The sequence below is a fragment of the Astatotilapia calliptera genome, chromosome 9 (genome assembly GCF_900246225.1).
Source record: "Astatotilapia calliptera chromosome 9, fAstCal1.2, whole genome shotgun sequence".
NCBI lineage: Eukaryota > Metazoa > Chordata > Actinopteri > Cichliformes > Cichlidae > Astatotilapia > Astatotilapia calliptera.
The window spans coordinates 30,321,372-30,343,871 of record NC_039310.1 but is presented as its reverse complement, the minus strand read 5'-3'; the positions used below and the strand labels follow the sequence as shown (position 1 = coordinate 30,343,871).

Sequence of the window (22,500 nt, the reverse complement as noted above, 5' to 3'; positions counted from 1 at the left end):
CCACATCAGCACTGATCCTCTGCGTGGGAGGAGCTAAGGAGCTGGACTCGTTGTTTCCATCCAGTAGTCGCGTGTCGTGCTTCTATTCTCACTTGGAGGGACAATAAAGTGAAATGAAAGCAGCAGAGAAGTTACAGATGTGGCTCTCGGCGCTGCGACGGCTCCGCTTGGATCGGTAATTTGCTAAAACTGTCGCATCACGTGCGCCGGCTCTTAGTACCAAATAAAAGAGGGCTGTAAAACGATTCCAGCAGTTTCAAACACGAAGACAATAAAACCCCGGCGAGGCCAACACTCATACTTCTGTTGTTTTAACAAAGTGCTTTTGTGGCCTGTTTCTCATTTTCAGCCCTCGTCTGAAGCACATTTCTCTCCGGGGAACGTAAAAATTTGAGCTAATTTCAAGTCGCAGTGCTGTCCTGTGGCTGAGCCTGCCTGTCAGTCTGGGTTCCCAGGCCAGTTTATTTATACCGAGAGCAGATAAGCAGCCCGGTCTGACAGACAAACGCCAGCGAGACTCTAGCACAGCGCCGCTTACAGAAAACGCCGCCGTCTGACGTGACTGTCGACTGCAACACCAACATGCAGACAGCTTCAAACCAGCCAGAGTCCTGCTGCTTCTTCTCAGCTCTAACGTCATCCACCATCAGACGAGCTGACGGATGCACAGCAGCTGGGCGTGTCCGTGTGAAAACATCGATCCAAACCTTTCATTTCAGAGGAACACCGGAGCAGGACGAATCTGCTCAGTGTCAGCTGACAGGTCGCACACAGACGACCTTTAAAGATGTCGTTACTCGGACGTTACTGAGCTTTAACCAACAGATATCTGTGTGCCTTCAAAGGGCAAAGGTGAGTTATCCTGGTGTCTTAAACAGAAAGCTCATTAATGCTGAGAGCAGATTCAGCTGATGCTCTCAGTTTCCACACGGGATAAATTGACAGCTCAAACTTTTCCTGGACTCGAGACGAATGAAACCAGTCACGCAGAAGAAGCTGGTTTTTATCTGCCTGTCTCTTTATCTCTGCAGGAAAAGTCTTATCTCAACTGTTAAGGTAACAACTTCCCTTTAACGTCACAACACATGAACAACATTTAAGAGTGCTCCTGCTCTGAGCCACACTGGGAGCCTCCCAGTGCTGCCAGTCTCACTCTGAGCCTCTGATGTGGTAAATATAAACCCGATTGTTTCTCTGTGCGGTTCATCCGGGGACAAATGCCGAGGCTCACACAGATTCCTCCTCTCTTTCCCACTCATTCCTCCCCCGGTCCTCCCTCTCTGCCTAAACTCTCCAATTCCTCCCAATGGAGCCACACAGCAGAGAGAGGACAACGAGGAGAGGTCTCACTCTCATGCTGTACTCACTGTCTTCTAAACACAGCCACACCTGGGATCAGAGACCCAGAATAAACACGGCCTACGCTGGAAACCAGTCAGCTGATCTGCTTGCTTCAAATCTAGTGGCCAGTTTTCAGGGTTTCCAAGTATCTAAAGCACATATCTGGACTAGTTCTTCCTGTTCTGACCACTTATGAAAGTCTGTGAAGGCAGAGCTGTAATTTCAGTGGCTTTGCTTTTGTTTAGCAAACAAAGTCGACCAGAACCTGGACAACAAGATGGAACCAGACAGTCGTTGGTAACTAGAGATGGCACGATACCACTTTTTTTATGTCTGATACCGATATCATAAATTTGGATATCTGCCGATACCGATATGAATCCGATATAGTGTTTTTTAATCAACAAAACTGTTTTTTAAATATCTTGCTGCATTTTGTATAAGTTCATACTCAAGTTTAAAACAACAACTACACTAAAGCTATTCTGTTATACCTGTATACAAAAAAAATATTTCATAGTTCAGCAATACTGATCAATCTAATAAACTTAGACCTACACCATCCTCCCTATTCTGGTATTTTAAAGAGTACTTAGCGTAAATATTAAGCAACCTAACTAATAGGGTTCCAACTCCCAGCAGCAACAAAAATAAATAAATAAAAAATAGGGAACCACCCCTCACACTCCACCTCATGATGCTTAATCGACGTAATCAACCTTAATTTGATGCAGTGTGAAAAAAACTGCACAGAAATCAATTATTTTTCAAGAAATATTAAATAGATTCAACATCTTTCTTCAACGAAATTGCAGACTGCACAGATGGTACCTTCCCAAAGGAAAAAGTACTATAGCTTACTAGGGTATATATATTAGACTTAATAGTTACTATATACAGTAATTGACTTCTATTCATTTTACATCAGATTAAAACTTTGGGTGTCAGATAATTATTTATTAAAAGCTCGACATTTTAAATGAGAATAAGAAAGAAAAGTATGTCTTTGTGCCCCCTTTTCCCTGTTATTGCCCTATCGGCCCCCCTGGCTAAACTTTGCTAGATCCGCCCCTGCACAGTTACCAGCGTCAGCTACGTAGAAAAAGATCCTCGAGTAGAAAGTAATATTAAATAAATTCTAACAACAGCTGATCAAGCTTAAACGTGCTGCTGTTGTTCAGCCGCTGGTTTCCTCTTTCTGGTGCAAAGTGGACCAAAAACAAACAAGAGAGACGATCAGCTGATCATTTAAGCAGTTTCATGATTGAAGTAGCAGCAGGAGAGGCAGTCGCTCCATATATCGCTCGTTAAGCTTAACGCAGGAATGCTTTACAAACATTCAGAGATGGACTTACACACTTGCTTTACTTCTCTCGGGATAACTTTGTCGGAGATGAAATGCCGGGTTGCTAGCGAAGCTCCACATGCTATCCAGACCACCGACAGGTCCCGCATGCCACAGCCGCTCTATCACGTGATGCATACTGCTCCGACGTGCTAACGTTCTGAGGTGAGTTACGGTGTGTTGCAAGTTTTGTGAGGTGCTTTCGTGATATTTAATGGATCGGATTACATTTTTTATTTTTCTCCGATATCCGATCCAGTAATTTAGGTCAGTATCGGACCGATACCCATACGTAATATCGGATCGGTCCATCTCTATTGGTAACTGAAAGTTTACAGACCATCAAGATGCATGTGGTGGTTCAGTGGAACTAGAATATCTGCAAGAGAGCTGGAGGTCTAACAGGGTTAACTTCCAAAAACTGATTAAGGCACCAGAGGAGGGTCTACGGCTGGTCTATGATTACTCTATAGCTGGTCTGTAGCTGGTCTATGGTTACTCTATAGCTGGTCTGTAGCTGGTCTATGGTTACTCTATAGCTGGTCTGTAGCTGGTCTGTAGCTGGTCTATGGTTACTCTATAGCTGGTCTGTAGCTGGTCTATGGTTACTCTATAGCTGGTCTGTAGCTGGTCTATGGTTACTCTATAGCTGGTCTGTAGCTGGTCTATGGTTACTCTATAGCTGGTCTGTAGCTGGTCTGTAGCTGGTCTATGGTTACTCTATAGCTGGTCTGTAGCTGGTCTATGGTTACTCTATAGCTGGTCTGTAGCTGGTCTATGGTTACTCTATAGCTGGTCTGTAGCTGGTCTGTAGCTGGTCTATGGTTACTCTATAGCTGGTCTGTAGCTGGTCTGTAGCTGGTCTATGGTTACTCTATAGCTGGTCTGTAGCTGGTCTGTAGCTGGTCTATGGTTACTCTATATCTGGTCTATAGCTGGTCTATGGTTACTCTATATCTGGTCTGTAGCTGGTCTATGGTTACTCTGTAGCTGGTCTGTAGCTGGTCTATGGTTACTCTATATCTGGTCTATAGCTGGTCTATGGTTACTCTATATCTGGTCTGTAGCTGGTCTATGGTTACTCTATAGCTGGTCTGTAGCTGGTCTGTAGCTGGTCTATGGTTACTCTATAGCTGGTCTGTAGCTGGTCTATGGTTATTCTATAGCTGGTCTGTAGCTGGTCTATGGTTACTCTATAGCTGGTCTGTAGCTGGTCTATGGTTACTCTATAGCTGGTCTGTAGCTGGTCTGTAGCTGGTCTATGGTTACTCTATAGCTGGTCTGTAGCTGGTCTGTAGCTGGTCTATGGTTACTCTATAGCTGGTCTGTAGCTGGTCTGTAGCTGGTCTATGGTTACTCTATAGCTGGTCTGTAGCTGGTCTGTAGCTGGTCTATGGTTACTCTATATCTGGTCTATAGCTGGTCTATGGTTACTCTATATCTGGTCTGTAGCTGGTCTATGGTTACTCTGTAGCTGGTCTGTAGCTGGTCTGTAGCTGGTCTATGGTTACTCTATAGCTGGTCTGTAGCTGGTCTATGGTTACTCTATAGCTGGTCTGTAGCTGGTCTGTAGCTGGTCTATGGTTACTCTGTAGCTGGTCTGTAGCTGGTCTGTGGTTACTCTATATCTGGTCTATAGCTGGTCTGTAGCTGGTCTGTAGCTGGTCTATGGTTACTCTATAGCTGGTCTGTAGCTGGTCTATGGTTACTCTATAGCTGGTCTATAGCTGGTCTGTGGTTACTCTATATCTGGTCTATAGCTGGTCTGTAGCTGGTCTGTAGCTGGTCTATGGTTACTCTATAGCTGGTCTGTAGCTGGTCTATGGTTACTCTATAGCTGGTCTATAGCTGGTCTGTGGTTACTCTATATCTGGTCTATAGCTGGTCTGTAGCTGGTCTGTAGCTGGTCTGTGGTTACTCTATAGCTGGTCTATAGCTGGTCTATGGTTACTCTATAGCTGGTCTGTAGCTGGTCTATGGTTACTCTATAGCTGGTCTATAGCTGGTCTGTGGTTACTCTATAGCTGGTCTGTAGCTGGTCTATGGTTGATTAATGGTTGAGATCAGGGCTGAGTTTCTTTAGTCTGATACTGAAGATCAGAGCGTGTCACCTCTTTGGTGTCACAGTTGAGAGGTTTTCAATGTTGGTGTCCCAAAAGTTCTCACCCTAACCATCCACCAGCTCAACGCTGGCTTTGTGGATGGTGGGAAGTTGATGGTTTCTGATCAATAATTGTGGATACGGGTCTGGAGCATCTTCTGGGTCTCTTCACTCATTTGAGTGTCTTTGCACGGCTAGTCTGGACCTGTTTACTACAGAGTGATGCATCTCTGCAGACACACAGCATCTCAGATACACATCAAAGCAGCCAAAGATGAGGCGACAATGGCCTCAGACCAGCGGCGGCCTTGTGGCTGTAAACACGCCGTTAACACGCTAAAGCTGCGTCACGCTAAGATCTTGATGGACAGAGAGGAAAGATGAGGAGCAGAGGTGGAGAAGATGAAAAGATGGATTGAAAATAACACAAAGAATGGATAAACAGAGAAAAAGAAGAAGACGGAAAAAAAGAATTATTGCCAAGAAAAGATGAGAGAGAAGGAGCAAGATCAAACGAGGAGCAACGGGAAGAGAAAAATGGGAGTGAGAGAAAGGAAAACAGAGAAAGTAGTTTCTTTTCATATCTTACAGATGTTTTTGTCCTATCAGCCGCTTCTATTCACTGCTTCCTCTCAGTTGTTGCAGGTCACTGAACCTGAAGCTGAGCTCATCTCACGGATGCTAGTTTGAATCCCCAGACAGAGGCGGCCACCAGAATAGACCAACAATGACCGGTTTATTCTGTCTGCCACAGTGGCGAAGGCTAGATGGAGGTTAGAGGGGGCAGCAGAGAGCGAGAGGGGGAGGCGAAAGTGGATTGAGGAATGTCGCTAATGATGTGTTCAATTAAGTTCAATTAGCCTAATTGTCCTCTGTGTGTGGGGAGAAGAGGGGGGAAGACAAACAGAGCGGGCTTATGGAAGGACAAGGCCGGACAGATGGATATTGTGTCTGAGCTGCTAAACGGAGGTTGACACTTGGTCTCCGCCAAGAATCCAGTTGTCCCTCTGCTTCTCTGCTTGTCATCTCCGTCGCCCAAAATAATTACCGAGGTCCCTGAATGCCTCACTTAGTCCTGACAAAGCACAAGACTGGCAGGGTGAAAAGTATTCTCATGGCGGATCAAGTAACATCTTAGAAAAACAACAAGGGTTTATCAGATCAGGGGGAAGTGTCTGCTGACGGTGTCCTCGAGGCTTAAAATAAGGTTGCACACACAAGACTGGAACAGTCATCCAAGGACTGGTACTGGACGGACTGGAGTCAACCATGATGCCGGCTGTTTTATTTAACATGTACATGTTCCCAAAGTGAATTCTGGGAGTGTTTTCACTGGTGGTGGCTCCACAGACTCGAGTTTCACCCAAACTGCTCAGCGACCGCTAAAACCGGTTGGAAAACCGGGCACATTTCATCGTATGATAAGCCTCATCCTTTGTTTGGGCCAATATGGTAATGGCACAAAGTTCTGAGACTTCCTGTGCAAAACACACACCCACAGTGTCTGTGGGAAAATAACGATGGAAGAACCAGTGCTATCACAGAGGGGGTGGAGGTGGGGGTGGATGGATGGGCGGGTCTCCTGCTTTGTTTTGATCCAAACTCTGAACTTTACCAAGTAAAAAGCTAAAACGTCAAACTTGAGCCACAGCGCCGCCACATCAGGGCGGAGGGTATCGCACCGTTCTAACTTCACTATTAAAGTCAAGAAAACCCAAGCAGGTGATTAGGTAGAGGATCATCAGGGGGTCCTTTTGTCCCTCTGTGGGGGGAAACTCCCACAGGGCTTAAATCTGGGACTCCCCACCATGTGACCCTAGAACTGAAGAAGCTTCTCGGATGAGAGGTGAAACGTCTTCAAGCAACTTAAAGAAGTCCAGACGCTTTTCTTTCCAAGCTCCTTAGACTACGATGACCTGGACGACTGAGAACCCAAACAGTACTGAAAGTGCTCGACACGCCGGCATGGTGAGAGCTGTGAGCTTTTATTTAACTGGAAATATTCTCTGTCTGACATGAAGAGGTAAAGAAAATGTAAATCTGAAGAATGCACATTTGCAGGCACTTCCACAGCTTCACTCTGTAGCACTGAAACACGACTTCAGTATGACTCGTGCAGAATAAAGATGTGTGAGTGTAAAACAGAAAATCAGTATACGTGTAGAAGCCAGCGTCACTGCATCGGCTCAGTGTTTCCAGCAGCACACAGGTAAGAAACCAGCAGATACTAACTTTGATTCATTCAATGGATGCAAACAAACAAAGAGAGCTTATGCAGTCATTCTGCCCCCTGCTGGCTGACACATGTGCTAACGTGGCTGCAAACTGGTGCTAAAATATTAAGAGCAGACTGCTGAGGTACATTTAATGATTCAGAGCATGAAGGGGAAACTGCTCTTACTTTAAATGGACGCCCGGCCGGTTTGTGGGGTGATTTCTTTTGTGAATGAAGTTCACACTGAGCGTTTACTGTTTTCTGCCTGTAATCTGAATTAGCGTCCTCAGTGCTGTGAGATTTCAGCAAGGCCGTTGATTTGCCTTGAACGCTGCCTTCAGTCGCTGCCAGCAGGAGCGTAGCGACGGCCGAGGGGCCATAAATCTGAGCCTGAGGAGAATCATGGCGCACAGAGCTCTGAAATGTGGCTGTAATGCATAATGAGGGTTAAGCGTGCTGCAGGCGGCGTCTTCCTGAGACTCTGAGCACAGCAAAGGTTTCGGCCGGTTGATTTTATTGCAACGCCGGCGACGTGGAGCTGTCTGACAGCTGATCGTGATTGGCTGTTTCAAACTCTACGAACGAGATCAAACTCCGTGTTTTCCTTTCAATAAAAGCTGCTCCTCTCTGCCTGTTTGCACAGATCCACTTCATAAAATTCTTTTCCATCTGCTGTTCCAGACTCTCGCCTACAGAAACTCCAGAGGAGGAAGAACACGTCACAGTCCCGCCCACACCGCTCGACTGACAGGTGAGCCGATCGAGGGCTTCAGATTTGCTTCTACATCTATAAACCCCACCTCTGTGGCCGACCTAAGAGAGTTCAGAGTGACCAGAATCAACCTGGAAACACGGAAACACACAGGAAGCAGGAAGAACACTGGAGTCACCAGGCTTTCCCCGAAACCTGGAGACGCCAGCGAGCGCCGCGACGAGAGCAGGCGAAGCGGGACCTGCAGCAGGTCTGAAGGTCAAAGGTGACGCGCAGAGGAAGAACGCAGTTAACACCTGATCCCCCCCCCCCATGCACACACACTGTCTCCTGCTCTTTGTTGCTACTGTCTGTCAGAAACTCATTACAGCCCTGTTACCACTTTAAGAGGTGCACACACACACACACACACACACACACTCACACACACACACACACACACACACACACACACACACACACACACACACACACTCACACACACACACACACACACACACGCACACACACACACACTCACACACACTCACACACACTCACACACACTCTCTCTGTAATCACCTCCTGCTGTTGTCAGAGAATACCTCATTATGTACTTACAGTCAGAGCTTCGTGTGTCACTGCCTGTGTGTGTGTGTGTGTGTGTTGGAGGGGAGTGGAGGTGTTTGACTGAGTGAGTACGCAGGTGGAATTAAGCAGGTGGACACACACACACACACACACACACACACACACACACACACACACACACACACACACACACACTTCCTGTCTCGTGTTGATGTCACACTCACCGGGCTCGGCGAAGGTGATGATCTCCGTCGTCTCCTGAACATCGCCGCCGTCTCCCGCCACCGATGGTGCTGCTGCCCCTCCTCCTCTTCCTCGGCTTCCCCTCCCTCTCACCTCCTCCTCCCCCTCGATCTGCACGCTGCCGTCCTCCGCCACTCGCCCCACGTGGAGCTTGCGCAGGGCGTTGAGGAGCGCGGCGCGCGGCACGGGCCGGGTGATGTTGGGTCGGGCCTGGAGGTGCAGCATGTTGAGGATGTGCCTCTTCACCGCCTCCACCACGTCTTGCTGAGCCGCCTCATCTTCATCTTGCTCGTGCCCCCTCGCCATGCCATCCCCCGCTGTGACCCCTTCGTTCCTCCGCATCCTGGCCAGGGCGCAGGAGGGGCAGTGGGAGTCGGCGTCTGGCTGGTGGTGAGGGTGGACGGTCAGGGAAAGCGGCTGGAGCCCGGGCCCCGCCGGGTCCGAGGCGGAAACGCTGCTCTGCACCTGGACCAGGAGCAGGAGGGTCCAGCTGAGCAAGGGCAACAGCGACATGACGGCAGGAGATTCAGTGATGCTGCCGGGTGCTCAAACACAGCCGAGGAGACGAAGAAGAGTCGAGTTTGGTAGAAAAGTGAAGAAAAACTGAGTCCTGGTTGAAGAAGAAGAGTGTTTGAGATTCACCTTCCTCCTCCTCTGCTCGCTCTCTCACGTTCTCTCTCAGAAGTTTGGAAGCTGCAAAGTTGAGCTCAGCTCACAGTCCACCTGTGAAACGGAGGAAAAAAAGCTGTAAAGAAACCAGACACAAAAAAGAGAAAAACACACAACGCCGGCAGAGAAAATGAGTAATCCGTGTCTTTTTTGTCAGGGACAGATGGCTGAAAAATGTGGAGGCGTCACAAGAAAGAAAGAAAGAAAAACAAGAAAACAAGAAAAAGGAGAAAAAGTCTCAGATGTGATGAATGGATGATGAAGTCTGCAGGAGGATCCTGGTTCCCGGGGTGAAGTCGCCGCACAGAGTGTGTGTCTGTGTGCGTCTGTGTGCGTCTGTGTGCGTCTGTGTGTGTCTGTGTGTGTCAGAGAGGCAGTTGGACTAAGTTAAGACGGGAGTTCCTCGCTCTCCTTTACCTCGTTCTCTCTCTCTCTGTGGTGAATGCCTTCCCTCGCTCACCAGTTGAATGGTTTTAGCGGAGTGGGCTGGACTCTCTCTCTCTCGCTCGTCTTTCTTTCCCTCCCTCTGCTTCTCTCTCCTCTCGCTCGCCCTGGCAGCCTCCCACCATAATTATATCTCCCTCCTTCCCTCCCTCTCTCTCCTTCACTCCAGTCTCCTCCCATCCTCCTCTGTGACTCATACCACTCTAACTTTTACCTTCTCCCTCCTCCCTCCTCCCTCCCTCCCTCTGTTTGGCTGTTAATGGAGCAAAGCTGGTATTCCTTTATCCCTCCCTCCCTCCCCTCCTCCCACGGTCGGCTGTGAATGAGTTGCATGTCGAGGGGAAAATTCTTGGATGAAGTGGGTTTGTGCTATGACTCCTGTCCATCTGTTACCCGTTTGACTGTCTATCAGTCTGTCTGACACTCTACAGCTACAGTCAACATGGCATCACGGTTCATGACTGTGCCGTCTCGTCCCGTGGCGGGCAAAGCGGCGGGGATTCCTTTACCCTCAAGGCACAGATACGGGCACAGTAACCAAGAGGCGGTGGGCTTCACGTGCCCCGCCATCGGCTGACAGTGGTGGAGGTCTGCAGGCGTGACAGAAGAGCCTCAGTGATGAAGAAAAACGAACAAACCTAAAGTTTCAGTCAGCGGGTGGGATGGGGGGGGGGGGGGGGGACGCTGACAAACCCAAAGTGGAAAGTTTGAAGGACACGGATGAAAGCAGTCTCTGATTCTGCTGCTGTGATGGAGGTGATCTGAGGACGCCGTCACAGAGAAATAACCACCAACGTGTTTCATGGTTTCTATCTAAACGGTTTCTTCAGGAACCCCAGAGGTTCTAAGTTCTAGTGATGTTCTGGTGCCTCGAGGTGTTTTTTGAGGGGATGGTAAATGGCCTGTATTTGTATAGCGCTGTACACAACCAGTCATCCAGACACTGGCAGCTACATTGTAGCCACAGCCACCCTGGCTGCCGGACACTGGCAGTAGGCAACGGGTGAAGTGTCTTACCCAAGGACACAACAACCGAGACTGACCAAGCCGGGGCTCGAACCGGCAACCTTCCAATTACAGGGCGAACTCCCAACTCATGAGCCACGATCGCCCCCAAGATGCTGTGTCCCGCGTTCTAGCATAAACCTGAGTTTCTGATGTGATTTTGATAGCAGCTAATAGGTTCTTGGACGGTCCTGCTGGACCTTTCACCAGGGATTTGAAAAAGCTGCTGATTTGTAGCCGAGTTTCAGGAGCAAACGAGTCTCAGATTTAATTTCAGTCGCCTCAGAAAATAAAGAAGGGTTTTCAACTGGGTATGGTGCCAGTCCAGCACAAACGTAACAGGGCTCTAATCTCGGGGGATTCTAGCTGTTAGATTTTAACAAGAGAGTCCCAAAGATCACTGAGAGGTTTGGGGGTTTCTCTGCAGTGCCACAGAGGGATTAGACATGACATTTGGAGGATCCCCTCTCGATGGAAGGTTTCAAAGTCATTTTGGGAGAAATTAAAGGGGTGGGGTAGAGGATTAGTGCCACGTGTTTCAAAGGTCTGAGCAGGTTCAGGTTATTAAGGTCTATTTAAAGGCTGGTGCCGATGCTCGAGCTGCCAATAGCAGAAACTGACGAATTCTCATGTTTGCTTCCTTTCCTTTCCTTCCCAGATCCATCCTAACCAGTTCCAGGTTTAGTACATGTTCCCATGAAGCTGCTGGTTTGCTTGACAAACTGTTTGCGTCATCATCATCATCATCATCATCATCATCATCATCATCACTGTGTCTTACTTGGAAACAGCACAAACAGGATGGTGATCAGCACAGTTTGTCATCACGTTTCTTTCACTGAGACATCAAAGCTCTGAGCGGCATCAGGAGAGCAAACAATGACGAGCTCACATTAACTGAAGAACCTTTTTAAAGTCTTCAGTCAGATCTCGCCTCATCTACCAAAGGCCTGGGTTTGGTTCATGTCACCGAGACACAACCCTGGGCCGGTTTCCTGAGAGCTGGTTGTGTTTTGGTGGTTTAGAGTTCTTAAACTGTTGTGATAGAGGTCCAGGGTGTGCCCTTCATGCCCCGCGGCAGCTGTAATGGGCTCCAGCTGATGAGCAGTTGATGGATGGTTTAGGTTCAGTTAATCTCTCTCATCCAAAAGTCTTTAATGCCAAAATATCCCGAAGCTCCTGAAACTTTGCAGTTTTTAGCGTGTGGCTGAAATAAAACCTAACTTTAACCCTGAGAAGCTAAAGACTGTGACAGGGCAGGAAGGTTTCCGCAGGGCGGACAGGAAGTCCCTAACATGGACGCTTTGGTTTAACAGGTGAACCAAAGGGATCTGAGTAGTTTTAAAGATGTATTAACACCAGTGTAACAATCAGAACTCAACAGCAGGAGTTGTGCTGTAGCTATTTCCCATTACACCACCTCTGCACCCCCTTCCCTCCACCTCGTGGCTGCAGAAACCAGAGAGCAGAGTCAGCTGTGACTGTAGAGGAAGCAGGGACGACGCGGCGTTACACACCGAAGCTAATCAGATGTCTGGGATTCTCCCCGCGCTGCTGTGACATCATCACTGCGGGGGTAAGTGTGAGTCGATGTGTTCATGTTTTTGTAAAGGCCGTCCAGCTCATGCCTGTGTGAGCTCAGTGCTCGCCGAACGGCCTAACAAAGCCTCTGCAGCGTGTGGAGCGTGCACGGACGTGTCTGCGCCGCTGCTTCTTTAAATAACTCCAACCAGCTGTGAGTCACGAACCTGCCGCACCGCCAGCAGCACGCTGATACACCTCGCCCCCGGGCACGAAAAACAGCAACCAAAACAACCACAGCAGCTGGAAAAGTATGAGGGAGTGATGTCATCTGCCGACCATCGCATGACCTCATCTGTTCAGAGTCATTCAGAGTTATGAAGCGTGTCTGAGTTTGGGGGAATGCCCTCTGACGATGAAGCCGCCATCATCCTCACACAGACCCTGATTTCATTCTGCTGCGGGAAGCCGACGTGTTCAGGGTGAACACGCCACGACAGACGTGTCCAGGCTGCTGGTTTGATCTTTGCTGACCTTTGAACTCTGACTCACTCTAAATGAGCTCCTGGTGTGTTTCTGTGTGGCGAGGACGTGATGGGCAGGTGAGCGGAGGCTGGTGCTCCGTCACCCCGAATGCAGATGGAACTGCTCCATCTAGTGGACGTCAGCTCTCAGCACCGTGACCTCAGAGCAGCCTCACGTCTTCATCACTCTTCTTCTTCGTTTCCTGTTTCAGGTCTTTGTCGGTCCTGCTGTCTCGTTATTCACAGGGATTTTCATGCCCACCTCTGTCACCTCAGCATTCAAAGAGGGATGTGAATCTCTCAGGATTTTTATGTCATTTGTACAGTTTGAGTTTATAATCTTCTAATAGAACCGTGGACAGTTTAAAGCGGTGACTTGGTTACATATTAAAGGGTTTTTAATGAGTTCTAGAATTTTTCATGAGTACAGATAATAATGAGAGTTTGTAAAGGTGAGCCAAAGCTCAGGTGGGGCTTTGAGATTATCCAATGGGGTTCCAGAAAGCATTCCTAATGTTTTGACTGTTGAAGGATGAGCCAGGTAGTCCAACAAAGGATTAAAGACGATCTAAAGGGGCGTTAAAGGGCTGGTTTGGAGGGACCGAATGATGAGAGCTTTCATTTCATTCGTCCTGTGTTGGTTTCACAGTTCGTCAGTTCTGAATTCTTGATTTCAAAGAATAAGAAAAAGATTTTATGAGATTGTTGGTGGTGAATTCATCACTGGTGATGATTCGATTCTGTATTTTTATATTTTTAGCCAAAGAAAGGTGTTTCTAAAGGACAACATTTTGTTTGAGGGTCGAACGTTTCTGAAGGTTAACTGTTGCTCAGTTTAAGACGAGCAGATGAGTTCTTGATGGTTTCACTGGTTTTTAAAGGTGGAACCAAAGGCTCTGCAGGGGCCTCCCACAGGCCTGACTGACAGTGACGATGCTAACATGCTAACATTAGCCCATTAGCTGTAATGTGCAGCAGAGGCGGGAATGTCAGTATGAGTGTGTGGCTTACAGTTTATTTACAGGCTGCATTCCACTCACACACACACACACACACACACACACACACACACACACACACACACACACACACACACACACACACACACACACACACACACACACACACACACACACACACACACACACACAGACACACACAGACACACACACACACACACACACACAGACACACACACACAGACACACACACACACACACACACACACACACACACACACACACACAGACACACACACACACACACACACACACACACACACACACACAGAGGGGATTTCTCCATCATACTTATTATGTGTGTGTGTGTGTGTGTGTGTGTGTGTGTGTGTGTGTGTGTGTGTGTGTGTGTGTGTGTGTGTGTGTGTGTGTGTGTGTGTCATGCAGATGTCCGGGTGTGTCTGCTTTGTGTTTGTGTAGGTGGGAAAACTGCAGCAGCATTTTTCCCTGATGTGATTATTTTCTCTTAACAGCTTACTCACCAATCAGAGAAGAGGAAGGTGATGATGTCACCCTGATGACAGGTAGGATCAGAGAGGTGAAGAAGGACACGGGCTGAGCAGAGCGGCCAAACAGGAAACACAAAACCAGTTTGGGACCCGCTGAAGGTCGTTTATATCGGCACACTCTGAGCCGGATGACTTTACTCTGTCGTGTTCTCACCGAGCGAACTGAGCTCAGCCTGATCCTGATCAGACCTGGACCCGGCTCAGACCTGGACCCGGCTCAGACCTGGACCCTCGAACAGCCTCTTAAAGATCCACCAAAGAAACTCAGAGCTGTTCTCTGAGGTCCTGACGATGATAGTTACACCAGCACACACACACACACACACACACACTTTTCCCTCCTCTTCATCTTGAAGGCTTCGTGTGTGTTTTCATGTATCTGACATTTTCCAGAGTCAGACCTCTGACACCTCAGAGGATGTGCGGTGATTCATGCCTGCCACACACACACACACACACACACACACACACACACACACACACACACACACACACACACACACACACACACACACACATCAAAGATGGTGTCCTAAGCTGTGAACCGGGCCCTCTGACCGGCTCGCTCCACAAACACTGACTTTCTCTCTCTCCCTGTTAGTCAGTCAGGGTCTCTCGCCCTGAATGCCCCGGCGGTTCCTGTCGCCGTGTCAGACTCCACACATCTGGCACCAAACCAGCACCTTACAGAGCGCCGGACAGCTTCCATGTTTGTGCAGCTGGAGCTTCTGAGCGTGGTGTGTTTGGGGGGTGGAGGATGATCATAGGTATGTATAGATGATCCTTACTTCCTGCTGTGTCGCTGCAGCAGATGGAGGCTGATGTCTGACCTGGACCTCCTGGGTACACGCCGGCTCATGACCTGATGCTCATTTATGCCCTCTCACTCTGATTATGACGCCTGATAACCTTCAGGTAACGCTGTCACCAGAGCATCTTTCCATCAGCTCTTCTTCAAAGGCACTGAGGCCGTTACTTTTATATGCTTCATATTCCCCATTCCAGATGTTTTCAGAGACAGCTGTCCCTCGGGCCGAGCAGATGTTGCTCCTGAGCCTGTGGACATGGGTGAGCACTAACGAGGCCTTCACAGATGTTTGCGTCAACCTACAACGCTTCAGGATGAGCATCTCTCTTCAGGATGGCCGTAGCTCCGTGCACATGACTCCGTGTGCGTGATTGTTTTTCAGAGTTTCTCGGCCCACCGGTCTCCTCTCTGAGGAAGAGGAGCTGGGTCAAACACCTTTCTCAGAAACCTGCTGGATGTGACTCCATGATCAATCTGTGAGAAACTGCAGCGTCACGCGTGATTAATGCGAGCGGTAGATTTCCAGCATATGAAGCAACTCGAGTGGAGCAGCGCTTTGGCTTTTTAAGGGCATGCTGCTCTGTGTGCGAGCCTCTCTGTGGAGACGTGGTGACTAATGTAAACACGGCTGTGAATACTGGGGAAAACCTCCAGTTCCAGCAAACTGCGTCGCCTCCTCGGGCGTTCACGGGATCAGACGCTTGCCCGCGCTCGTCGTTCATCTCTCCGATGCTTTCAGCTCAGTGTAAACAGCAGAAACACTGCTGTGAAATATGAATGAGGGGATGAACTTAGCATCAATAAATCAGCGTGAAGTCCTTGTTGTGTATGTCGAAAGTAAAAACAGGCCCATTAAAGAGTCTCTCGAGTCTGAGGTGAAGTTACACCAGCAGGACTTCTTCACGTCAGAGTGGTGTCAGGAAGTCCACGAGCCCGCGGATAAAAGCTGTTTGCTGTGTTTCTGCCACTTTGATAACAATGAAAACACGCCGGAGTGTAAACACACGTCGGCCCGGATGAGTGTACGCTCCGGCGACGACCATCTCGCCGTCTCTGAAGGCCGAGGCTGCGACGAGCTCCTTCGGTTCAGACGAGTTTCTAAAGTGGAACCACGCAACTGTCAGAGAAGCTGTTATTACCATAGAGCTCCTCCCAAACCATCATCGCCATTCTACCCAGTCTGGTCCTTATGCTCTGTACCTCAAACCCAAGCAGCTGATGACCCTCTGCTCCATGCAAGCCCTCAGCTCCTCACACAGGTCACAGTTATCTGACGTCCAGGCTCCGTCAGACGTCCAGGCTCCGTCAGACGTCCAGGCTCCCTCAGACGTCCAAGCTCCGTCTGACGTCCAGGCTCCCTCAGACGTCCAAGCTCCGTCAGACGTCCAGGCTCCGTCAGACGTCCAGGCTCCGTCTGACGTCCAGGCTCCGTCAGACGTCCAGGCTCCCTCAGACGTCCAGGCTCCCTCAGACGTCCAAGCTCCGTCAGACGTCCAGGCTCCGTCAGACGTCCAGGCTCCGTCTGACGTCCAGGCTCCGTCTGACGTCCAGGCTCCCTCAGACGTCCAGGCTCCGTCTGACGTCCAGGCTCCCTCAGACGTCCAGGCTCCGTCAGACGTCCAGGCTCCCTCAGACGTCCAGGCTCCGTCAGACGTCCAGGCTCCGTCTGACGTCCAGGCTCCGTCTGACGTCCAGGCTCCCTCAGACGTCCAGGCTCCGTCAGACGTCCAGGCTCCCTCAGACGTCCAGGCTCCGTCAGACGTCCAGGCTCCGTCTGACGTCCAGGCTCCGTCTGACGTCCAGGCAAGCCCTCAGACGTCCAGGCTCCGTCAGACGTCCAGGCTCCGTCAGACGTCCAGGCTCCGTCTGACGTCCAGGCTCCCTCAGACGTCCAGGCTCCGTCTGACGTCCAGGCTCCCTCAGACGTCCAAGCTCCGTCTGACGTCCAGGCTCCCTCAGACGTCCAGGCTCCCTCAGACGTCCAGGCTCCCTCAGACGTCCAGGCTCCGTCTGACGTCCAGGCTCCCTCAGACGTCCAAGCTCCGTCTGACGTCCAGGCTCCCTCAGACGTCCAGGCTCCCTCAGACGTCCAGGCTCCGTCTGACGTCCAGGCTCCCTCAGACGTCCAAGCTCCGTCTGACGTCCAGGCTCCCTCAGACGTCCAGGCTCCGTCTGACGTCCAGGCTCCCTCAGACGTCCAGGCTCCGTCTGACGTCCAGGCTCCCTCAGACGTCCAAGCTCCGTCTGACGTCCAGGCTCCCTCAGACGTCCAGGCTCCGTCTGACGTCCAGGCTCCCTCAGACGTCCAGGCTCCCTCAGACGTCCAGGCTCCCTCAGACGTCCAGGCTCCCTCAGACGTCCAGGCTCCGTCAGACGTCCAGGCTTCCTCAGACGTCCAAGCTCCGTCTGACGTCCAAGCTCCGTCTGACGTCCAAGCTCCGTCTGACGTCCAAGCTCCGTCTGACGTCCAGGCTCCGTCTGACGTCCAGGCTCCCTCAGACGTCCAAGCTCCGTCTGACGTCCAGGCTCCCTCAGACGTCCAGGCTCCGTCTGACGTCCAGGCTCCCTCAGACGTCCAGGCTCCCTCAGACGTCCAGGCTCCGTCTGACGTCCAGGCAGTGAGTCCACATGAACTCCAATGATAAAGTAAAGAATTTCTCCTTTCATAACTATACGGGACAGAATGAACTCACCTGTCTGTATTATTAGGGGCGTGGCCTGTTTGACTGGCAGGTGGCGCTAGGCTCAGCTAACTGGTCCCTGAACTGGATTTTTCACCTGCTGGCAGCAGGAAGCAATGTCAGTTGGGGGGGCGGGGCTGTCATGTGATTGGCTGTTTGCCAGATGCTGCTGGTATATGCTCACGGCTGACCTCGTGAACCAAACAGGAAGGGAGCGCTGAGACACCTGAGCTGAACGGCAGCGTGTGAAAGTGCTTCAGAGTCCAGCTGCTCAGCAACTATTTTTTCCCAGGCTGCCTCGGAGATCTCTGAGAAGCCTCTGACTGGCTTTCTCACAGAATTTAAATGTTTTTGAAAAACAAGATAAAGACGTCGTGGCGATGGGCGGACCTGGAAACCCGCCTGACCTCTGCAAACACCTCCGACTCCGCTCCTTCTTGGTCTTTAACCGGCCGGACCTCTCCCTGCTGTTTGGACGGCAGCAGCGGAAGAGTCAAAGGTCGTGGTTTTCCCAGTGCAGCTTCGTCACCATCCTGCCGCCCACCTTGGCGGAGGTCTCTGGCCACGCCCACTGTGACTCTGCAGCTCGTATTTGTACAGCTAACATAACGATCCTCATCAGTGTCGAGTGCGTGACTACACTCTTCCTCTCAGAGCTGAAGCACTTCTCAGAAACAGCGCTGAGGCTGAGAAAGCAGCTGACCGCAGCGCCAATTTAGGCCAAACCGCCGTATGTGATCTGTCCAAACATGACAGCGAGCGGGGGAACATGCGAGGAACTGGGAGGGCGGAGAAGGGAAAGACAAACTGTAGTTAGGAAACCATGAGGAGAATGATGTGGTTTCACAGCTGGGCACTCACACTGTGTGGGAACACAGAGGCTGCCTCTGTCTCCGCGCTACAAGCTCTCACAGGGAAAAGGTCACAGGTTTGATCCCCAGCTCCTGTGCACATTTGACCTGCAGCTGGCAGCATCTGGACTCAGCCTGCCTCAGAGCAGGAGAACGTGTGAGGACGTGTTTCTGTTCTCTACCTTTGTGTCCTCTCTGACATCACTGAGGCCCAGCTCTGATGTCACACCCATGTGACCGTCTGTGATTTTAGGTCATCATACCAAACACGGGCCCCGGAGGCCGAGGTGGTGAAAATGGGCTGAAGGGGTTTCAGCGTGTCGGGACTCAGAATCAGCCCGAGCTCAGCCATGTGGGAGGAGCTTAGAGAGGAGCTGCTGCTCCTTCACGGGCACCTCAGGTGTTCCAGGCTTGTCCAACAGGGTGGAGCAGACACAGGTGATCCCCAGAATAACTGGAGGTGGTGGCGGGGCAGAGGGAGGACATCTGTGTGAGGCTGCTGTCACAGAAACCCGGGTCAGCGGGCGACCTTTGCTTGTTTTTGTTGTTTTTAGGGGCAGCGGGGTATTTAACATTCACACACATCGGTATCAGCAGAGAGCCAATCAGCTGCAAACAGGTGAGCATGTTGGTCCATTATCTGGGGAGGAGTGGGAGGAGCCAGAGGAGGTAATGGCGTTGGTGAAAAAGTCACAAACGTTTGAAAAGCTGACGTGAAGCCTGTCTTTTATTTTGAAAGGGTTTCTGTGCCAGCATCAACGTTTTGGCGGGATGACAGGAAAGAGGCGGGAACAGCAGGTTACCCCCCCCTCCACCCCACTGGTGTTTGCTTCACCCCTCACAGAGCGCTGACTCACTGCAGGTACGCTCCACCTGATGTCAGCCGCCATCGATCGCCCGTCCTCACCTGTCAGCTCCCTCACATCTGCTCGCTCGCCCCTCCCCCTGTGATTCTCTGTGTTTTGGTCGTCTGCCTCCTTTCCTTCGGTCTTTTTCTCTCACTCACAGCGTTTCTCTCTGCTTCATTCTTTCCATCATCCCTGAACTTTCTCTCCTGCTTTGTGCTCAACACCTCAAAGACTAAGGAACTGGTTGTGGACTTCGGGAGGTCCAGAGAAGGTCCACTGCCGGCTCAGATAGAGGGGGAGGAGGTGGAGGTGGTCAACAAGTACAAGTACCTCGGGCTGTGGGTGGACAACAAACTGGACTGGTCATGCAACACAGAGCACCTGTATAAAAAAGCCCAAAGCCGACTGTACTTCCTCAGGAGGCTGAGGTCTTTTAACATCTGCAGGAAGCTCCTGAGGATGTTTTACCAGTCGGTGGTTGCTGGAGTACTTTTCTATGCTGTGGTGTGCTGGGGGAGCAGCACAGCAAAGAGGGACTCATCCAGGCTGGAGAAACTGATCAGGAGGGCTAGCTCTGTGGTCGGCATGAAGCTGGACACTCTGGTGACAGTGGCAGAGAAAAGGACACTAAAGAAACTGATGGACATTATGGACAATGCTGGGCATCCTCTGCACACGGCCATAAACAACCAGAAGAGTCTGTTCAGTGACAGGTTGCTTCTCCCCAAGACAAGAACTAACAGACTTAAAAACTCCTTTGTCCCACACGCCATCAGACTGTTTAACTCCTCTCTGGAGGGGAGAGGGAGGGGAGACAGGAGGACAAAGGAGGGAGGAACAACTAAGCTGTAGTGCCTCTGCACCTCACTGTACAATACCTTGTGCAATACTTTTGTAAATAGTCAACAGTGCAATAGACTCAATACTTGAAATGTGCAATTCACTTGTATTTTTATTTTTTATTCCTATTTATTCTATTTATCCCCTTCGTATATTTTATTTATATTTGTCTCTGTATTTATATATGTGTGTGTGTGTGTGTGTGTGTGTGTGTGTGTGTGTGTGTGTGTGTGTGTGTGTGTGTGTGTGTGTGTGTGTGTGTATATATAATATTCTGTAACTCTGTAACTTCTGTCGGTGCTGTGCTTTTTTGGAAATCGAATTTCCCAGAGGAACCCACCCGAGGGATTAATAAAGTTCTATCTAATCTAATCTCTCTTTTGTCTCTTTCCTCGCTCACACATCTGCAGTGATGATCGAGAGCGAGCGCTTCGTCAGATCTCGTGAAGTTTCTGAAGCTCTTTCTGTCGCTTTATGCATCATCGCTGCCCGGAGAGAGGCAGAGTGTTACCGTTTGACTTTTCTTTCTCTGAACAGTTCTGAGTGCTTTATGTGATCCTGACACACACTGATGCAGCCAGCGATCTGATAACAGCACACACACTTAAACACGTCTCCCTGTCGTTATGAGGACCCTTGGTGATGCCCTGAATCCAAACCTCTGACTCGGTGCACCGCTGGGATTTTTCCACTCTTTGAATGGGAATGCCACATAAAGCGTCTCATCTGGCCTGTCAGTTCACAGCTTTAGACTTTCAAAGGTTTTCACTGCAGAATTTGCTGCTTCCTGTTTGGTCAAGTCTGTGGTAACATTGCAAATGTAACCTGAAAATGGCCACAAGCAGAAATGCTGCCCATTAGAAGTCGTGCAGCATCATGCATCTGCAGGAGCCTGCTGCTGTCTTACTGTGGTCAGCAGCAACAATCTCAGAGCTTTCCTCACATTACTGTGTTAGAGCCCTCCTCTTTGAACTTTGACCTCTGCCAGTTTGCAAAGTGCAAAGAGATGCAGTCAAACGTGTGTTCGGCTAATATGGAAATCATTTGATTAGGAATGTTTTCTGCACGATTACGTTTTTTAAAAAAATAAATAAAGATAACATGAACATAAATAAGTTAAATAAATGTCCTGAGATCCAGCAAAAAATGAAATCATGAAGAAAAACAGGACAGTTTTAGACATTCAGTTTTACTTATTTAACAGTCACCTCAAGGTGGTTATACAGAGATGAGTCCACTGTCAGAGGCCATAAGAAGATCATTTGTAACCTTCACTAAAGCTGTTTCTGTGCTGTGCTGAGCTCTGAAACCTGACTGAAACTCTTCAAATAAACCTCTGCAGATGATCTGTTAGCTGTTTGACAACTACTCTTTCAAGGATGTTTGATATGAAGGAAGGTTGGAGATTGGCCTGTAATTAAACCTTTTCCTGTGTGACTGGCACTCATATATTCATCCATATGTATCAATCAGGACTGAAAAGGTCAAAGGTCAGAGCAGAAGTGTTTGGAGATGGTATAGATGTGAGCTGAGCTGACTGCAGGTGTGTGCCGTGTCCAAACATCTGCTTCGAGCTCCTAATCCTGCTAATCATCTGAGCTCAGCCCTCCGGGTGCTCTCGCATTCCTTCTTAAACAGTTTCACTCGCAGATAAAAAACGAGGCGAGCTGCTCTCTGAGGCTTTGCAGGGGAAGCCAGAGTTCATTACGAAGAAGTCAGCCTGTCGTTTTTCCACAGCGCCTTTCCATCAGCCCAGCCGTGAGTTTCCCCTCGCTCTCTGCCGGCACCACGGCTCTCAGACGCTTTCAGTAAAGTCCAACTCATCTAAATAGCTGCTCACCACAGTCTTTCTGCCTACAGCACGAGGCGTCCTGCTCATTTGTTTAAAGACGCAGAGAGGCCTCAGATTATGTTTTCCTAACAAGTGACCTTTGTGGTTCAACAAAATCTCAGGTTTCTCTCAGCACCAAAGCGGGTGGGACACCGTCCACCGTGGGACACTAACAATGAGATCCTGTAAACACAGACACGGTTCTGGGAAGGAAATAAATAAAGGACAATTTGAAGAGTGAGAATGTTTGGAAAGTTTAAACAAATGTGATTAGTGAGGACGTCTGTGTCACGGCCTGATCGTCTGACGAAGCGTGGACATTTGGACAGCGAGGACTTTTCACATGTAAGGACGCGTCTCAGAGGCAGAGCGCTGACCTGCTGTGCTGGATGCAGCAGGTCAGCATGAACGTGGATTTCACTG

The 22,500-nt window shown here is 49.7% G+C and overlaps 2 protein-coding genes across 3 annotated transcripts in view; both read right to left on the bottom strand.

Moving 5' to 3' along the window:
• inhbaa (inhibin subunit beta Aa) overlaps positions 1–22,500 on the bottom strand; it is a 37,498-nt gene that overhangs the window by 6,753 nt on the left and 8,245 nt on the right. The window contains exons 1-2 of one of the 2 annotated variants that reach the window (XM_026180417.1): positions 9,614–9,726; positions 8,509–9,250 (exon numbers count right to left, since the gene is read on the bottom strand). In XM_026180417.1, coding sequence (XP_026036202.1) covers positions 8,509–9,040 — 532 coding nt within the window. In that variant the 5' untranslated portion in view covers positions 9,041–9,250; positions 9,614–9,726. Of the gene's footprint in view, positions 1–8,508; positions 9,251–9,613; positions 9,727–22,500 lie in introns of those variants that run through there. The other variant, XM_026180418.1, reaches the window with a different exon arrangement.
• Positions 16,344–17,693, bottom strand: LOC113028830 (accumulation-associated protein). Its single transcript, XM_026179276.1, has one exon. It carries the CDS (start codon positions 17,691–17,693, stop codon positions 16,782–16,784), a length of 912 nt encoding a protein of 303 aa, XP_026035061.1. The 3' UTR covers positions 16,344–16,781.

Bases quoted from the DNA above. Each gene is read 5' to 3' on its own strand.
- LOC113028830 (XM_026179276.1), bottom strand. From the start codon at position 17,693: ATGAAAGGAGAAATTCTTTACTTTATCATTGGAGTTCATGTGGACTCA.